This window comes from Dermacentor albipictus, chromosome 6 (genome assembly GCF_038994185.2).
Source record: "Dermacentor albipictus isolate Rhodes 1998 colony chromosome 6, USDA_Dalb.pri_finalv2, whole genome shotgun sequence".
Lineage (NCBI taxonomy): Eukaryota > Metazoa > Arthropoda > Arachnida > Ixodida > Ixodidae > Dermacentor > Dermacentor albipictus.
This window is the reverse complement of record NC_091826.1, coordinates 111,324,660-111,330,659: the sequence shown is the minus strand read 5'-3', so window position 1 is coordinate 111,330,659 and position 6,000 is coordinate 111,324,660. Positions and strand designations below refer to the sequence as shown.

The following is a 6,000-nucleotide window of genomic DNA, read 5'->3' as shown; positions in this document are numbered from 1 at the left end:
ACAGTTTCAAGAGAACGTGACACTGACACGTGACATTTCAAGAGAACGTGACACGTATCGTTTACCGTGAAATTGAAGTGGAGAGTCCGGCCCCCCTTCATCCAGGAACCTCTGACGGCATCTTTGATCAACCGGCCCCAACTATTTATTTATTACATACTGCCAGCCCGGATGTCAGGCTTTAGGCAGGAGTGGGGTAAATAACAATACAGTATATAGGAATACAATGTACATTTGGTCGAGCAAGTACGGCATTAGAAGAACCCACATAAGCTATACACAGCGGAGTACAAACAAAATGCCACGACAATGTGAAGTATCGTTAGCTATTGCGGAATGCACTTAAGAAAGAAGACATCGTCAAAAACTCAACCACATTGGCAGGTATTCCACGCGTTCCATGCGCTAATTCCATGCGTTATTCCATGCGCTAATTGTGCTCGGGAAAAATGAGGCTTTGAACATATTTGCTTGGCACAAGAACTCACTCACCTTCTTTGAATGGAAAGAACGGGTTTGTCGCTGGGTAATTGAATGAAAATATGCATTTTTGTTTATTACAAATTGGTTATGGTAAATTAATTAGAACATATTTAGTTTTTTCTGGTGTCGTCTTACCTGTAGGGTCTTTAATTTGGCTGTTTGCAAAAGAGCTGATGGGGATTTTTTCCAACTATAACAATATATAAGAACGTGACGCATTTGCGTTGGACAAGTTTGGTAATATTGCACTTTGTGTGTGGATTCCAAACGCTTGCTGCATATTCTAGAATTGATCTAATGAAAGTTTTGTACGTGAGCGGTCTAATTTCTCTAGAGGATTTACTAAGGGTTTTTTTTAAATATCCAAGTTGTTTCATTGCCTTATTTACAGTGTACGTTAAGTGGTCATTCCACTTCAGATCTGATGTAATTATTACTCCGAAGTATTTGTATTTTGTAACCTGAGACAAGGTGTTGTTATTGATGGTGTAGCGGAACTTCAAAGGATTAAATTGAAGTGGAGAGCTTTGCGTGTCACAGTCATATCTACTGTTTTTTTATATAATTAATGCACATTTGCCAAGTTGAGCACCAGGCTTGAATTTTACGTAGAGACATACTTATTAATCCTGATCGTCGTGGCACAAAATCTCATGGTAAAGTATACAATGATCGGCAAACAGACATATTTTAACTGATATATTGGCAGCAATAAAATTTATAAATACCAAGAAAAGTAATGGTCCCAGCATGAAGCCCTGAGGAACACCGGACTCTACAGGGGTAGGGTCCCAACTGATTGCATCAATACATACTGTTTGATGCCTGAATGATAAGTATGCCGCTAGCTATGCAAGCAATGTATCATTCTTCAAAATAGGTATAAGATTCAAAAGCAGTTTTTAGTGGCACACTCCATCAAAAGCTTTCTCGAAATCCGGAAATATCTTGTCTATTTGATTCCCCCTATCTAATGCTGCTGCGAGGTCATGGACAATCTCTAATAACTGCGTTACCGTGGAATGTTTGCGACGGAAACCATGCTGTCGGCCATCAATAATGCAGTTTTCCTCAGCAAAAGTGGAAATATGTGCGAAGATAATGTGCTCGAGTACCTTCGCACATGTAACTAATAAGGAAATAGGTCTGTATGAAGAGACAAGAGACCGGTCGTCGGTTTTGGGTGTCGGTGCGATTTTAGCACGTTTCCAATCGTTCCGAAGTTCAGCACAGGACAATGATTTATCAAATATCAAGCATAAGCACTTTGAGCACCATTCAGCGTAACGGAAGAGAAAAGAAGCAGGAATGCCGTTGATTCCCGGCGACTTTCTGATATCTAGATTGAGCAGAAGTGTCAGTACACCCTCTTCACTAATAGAAATATTATTTATTGCAGGAATTCCGTCAAAAGCATTGAACTGTGGAATTAGGTCATCATCCCTGGTGAACACGGAACAGAAGTAAAGGTTTAATGCATCCGCTACGTCCCTTCGATCCGTTACAGCGGTGCCATTTATGATAAGGTATGAAACTGATTGCTTCTTTGGCGACAAGTGACGCCAAAATTTTGCCGGCGACGCAATAAGAAACTCTTTTAAACGTATACTCTGATAATGGTCTTTACTTTTTTAATAGCATTCTTGAGAAGCAGTCGCAGTTCAGATAACTGATGGGCGCCCTCAGGGGAAGGTCGTTGTAGAAACCGTTTCCTTGCTTTTTTTTTTTACTTTACGGCCTGCACTGGCTATTTCTTTAGTCATCCATGGCTTGCAAGTACGTTTTACAACCTTTTTGTGTGGAATGAAACATCAACGGATATCAATATCAACCAATATCAATATCAAATATCAACGGATATGCCATTGCATTCATATTGGGAAACAAAGGAAGAGAATGAATTGTCCAATGCATAGAGTACGTCCACATCACTGGCGCGAGAAAAACCGAGTACAAAGGTCTCCATCTGTTTCAGTTTTGAAATTTTCTTCAATTACATAACAAAGGACACCATTTTGTGGTCTGAAATCCCTTCAAAAATGTGCACGCTCGGATTCATACGAATAACATTGTCGTTACGAGGAATAAACCTAAGTTGACGCACTTACACCATGAGTACGAGTAGGCAGTTTCACTAATTGCGTTAAATTGTGTAGCAGAACTATGTCAACAAAGGGCTCCGCAGTAGGAGAGCAGGCATTTGCGAGCTCATTATCCCAATCGACATCTGGAACGTTAAAATCATCTGCCAACAAAATGCTACAACATTGGTTCCTATATCCGCATAGAAATTCATTCAGGTTTTCAAAAAAATGCAGGGCTGCAGTTTGGAGGGCGATAAAATGCCGCAATTAGAAGATGGAAATCTTCAAGAACCACCTTTACAACAACGCTTTCCATTCCAACAGGGTCACGCAGTCTGGACACATTCAAGCACTCCTTAAAAAGTACGGCTACGCCACCACCTCGGGAATCTCTGCCGCTACGGTAAATTCCATACCCTGCTGGAGTGATTTCGACATCGTTGATACTTTGATGTAACCAAGTTTCAGTAATAATTATGATCTGTGGGCTATGGACCATAACAATACTTTTCAGATATGCTGCTTTGTTAGTTACACTACGTGCGTTCACGTTGAGACAACAACATGTGCTTTTACCAGGAGAGTTGGGTCATGTATTCTCAGACGCGAGTGAACGTGCAACGATGGGCACTATTTTCGTTTGGGTACTGTCCCATTGAAACATTTCATTATCAATGCGAACTTTGTCGTATATCAACTTGACCTTTCCTCCCTGCCTTCTAATAATAGCTGTATTATCCCACAAAAATTTCTTACTTGCCTCGTGGCTGCCGAGAAGTCTTCACCAACAGATATATTCTTTTCTTTCTTTAGCTTGAAATAGTTTTGAAGAACGTTCACTTTTTCACGGTGATCAATAAGTTTAAGAATGACTGGTCTTGGTTTATCTGGTTTCTTCCTGCCAATTCTGTGTATCCTTTCTACGGAAGATACCTGTACGTCTAGTGTAGTTTTGAACAAGCCATCTACGACATCTTCCATAAGTGACGTAGACGTTTCGTCGTGGCGCTCAGGAATGCCAAACACAATTAGGTTGTTTCTCCTACTCCTGTCTTCAGTGTCAACTAACTTTCTTTCCAGAGTTTTAATTGTTCTTTCCATATGAGCGATCCTCATGCCTACCTTCTTTACTATTGCTGCTGATTCCTCCACCTGCCTATGCTTTGCCTCGATTTTGTCCAGTCTTTCCTGCATACTCTTCTGACAACCCAGAAGTTGCAGTAGCAGCTCCTCAGTGTTCGGCCCGGGATTAACCTCGACATCACCACATAGCATCAGCAATGAAACCAAAATATCAAATACATACAAGTACACCGCACAAGCACTTTTGGGGCACGCCAGCAGGACCAGGCAACGGTTGCTAGTTTTTACTGTGGAAGAATTATTACTGACTTGCGCAAAAAGCAGGAACGGATTTGACATGGTGTTGACCGGTGGCCCGCTGACATGCCCACTGAAGTGATCAGCGTACGACGAGCTTCTTATATAGGTCGTGGCCGTGGAACTTGGGGGCGGTGCCGTCCAAGCGTCGACGTAATGCAGCATTCTTGGCGCGCAGACTCCGTAAAGTCTGGCAGTGGTGACACACGTTGCTCCATCGGGTATGCGTGCCGGTCCAGTCAAGCTGAGTGCAATCTGCGCAAAAAGCAGGAACGGGTTTGACATGGTGTTGACCGGTGGCCCGCTGATATGCCCACTCAAGCAGTTATTCAAGCAGTTATTGTGCGGCAAGAAATTGCAAACCTTGTTATCCCTACCACCTGCTATGTCTCCCGACCTGATTCGGCACCCATTATCATGTTCACAACCTGTATTGACCAGTATTTCGCTCCCAGACAACGCAATCTTGTTGAATGGCGAACCCCAGACGACAAACCGATCTGCTTCGGCTGCCACCGCGTTGGTCATGTATCCCGCCACTGCCGCACCACCTGGATGCCGCCCTACTGGAGCTCATTCCCTGCTCCTCGCCCATACGCCGACACTCGCCGTTATTCACCTAGCCGTCTGTACCCTACTTCTGATGGCCCTGACAGCCGCTCCTCCGTGCGATTGCCGTTGCCTCAATGCCGTCCTCTCCGTCACCCCAGCCTCACCGCTTTTCCTCGCCAAACCGACGGACGGAAATGTAGGCCATGCAGCGCTGGGACGTAGTGCAGCATCACGTTTGTCCTGTCCAAATCCTCCGTTGACGCTTCTCACCAACACAAACCTAATTGAAGTAGATGTAGATGGTTTTCCGTTGATGGCATTAATTGACACTGGAGCCTATGAATCCATAATGAGCACTAACCTATGTCGTCGCCTCAAAAAAGTTCTTACGCCTGCCATCACTCGAGCAGTACGCGTCACCAATGGCACCACTGTTGCCGTCAGGGGTATGTGCACTGCTCGCATACGAATTGCTGGCCGCCAAGTTCCAGTTCTGTTTACCGTGCCGACCAGTTGCCCGTATGACCTAATCTTCGGGCTCGACTTTCTGACGACGCATTCTGCCCTCATCAACTGTGCGACCGGTGCGCTATGCCTAGAGCTTCCTCTTCTTTCAGACGTTCGCCCCGGACAACCATACAACCTCCGCACTACAGCGCTTGTTCGCTTACCTCCCAAAGCCCTAACCTTCGTCGAATCGGCTTCAACGGCAACCGTGCCTGATGGCGACTATGTTGTCGCACCTATTCGTGAGGTCCTCATGGCGCGCGACATCTCTGTGCCCCACTCCGTCGTAACCCTTGTCGCTAATCGGATGTGACTCCATCTTATTAATTTTGACTTGACGAAGCAAGTGTTACCTCAAGGCATAGCGGTGGCCACGCTCCGGCCAGTGAAAGACGACCACGTCACTGCTTTTGCAGCCGACGAGTCTCCAGGTCTTCCTCATTACCCGCAGGATGCCTTGAACCTCGACGGCCCATTACGTCCCATGGTCGCTCCGGACCTCGAACCTGACCAAGCAACCGCCATATATCGCCTTTTGCTTTCCTACCGTGACACATTAGGTACTGACAATTGACCACTTGGTCGGACATCCCTTGTTAAGCATCGGATAAACACTGGTGCTGCTGCTCCCTTTCACCGCCAACCGTATCGCATGTCCACAGCAGAGCGGCAAGTTATTGAGCAGAAAGTCAACAAGATGCTTGCCAGAGGCATTGTTGAGCCCTCGTCGAGTCTTTGTGCATCGCCGGTCATGCTCGTCAAAAAGAAAGATGGCACGTGGGGTTTCTGCGTTAATTACCGCCACCTAAATCGAATTACAAAAAAGGACGTTTACCCTTTACCACGAATCGACGGCGCTCTTGTCACGGTGCCAAATACATTTTGTCCATCGACCTTCGATCTGGTTATTGGTAGCTTTTCGTCGATGCGCAAGACCAAGAAAAGACCGCTCTCGTCGCTCCAGGTGGCCTCTACCAATTCAATGTTATGCCGT

General features: G+C 45.2%; 1 protein-coding gene across 1 annotated transcript in view; it reads right to left on the bottom strand.

The window, feature by feature from the left end:
* Positions 1 to 1,183: 1,183 nt before the first annotated feature.
* LOC135913305 (gastrula zinc finger protein XlCGF48.2-like) overlaps positions 1,184 to 6,000 on the bottom strand; it is a 104,506-nt gene continuing 99,689 nt past the window's right edge. The window contains exon 5 of the mRNA XM_065445896.1: positions 1,184 to 4,202. Coding sequence (XP_065301968.1) covers positions 4,030 to 4,202 — 173 coding nt within the window. The 3' untranslated portion in view covers positions 1,184 to 4,029. The remainder of the gene's footprint in view (positions 4,203 to 6,000) is intronic.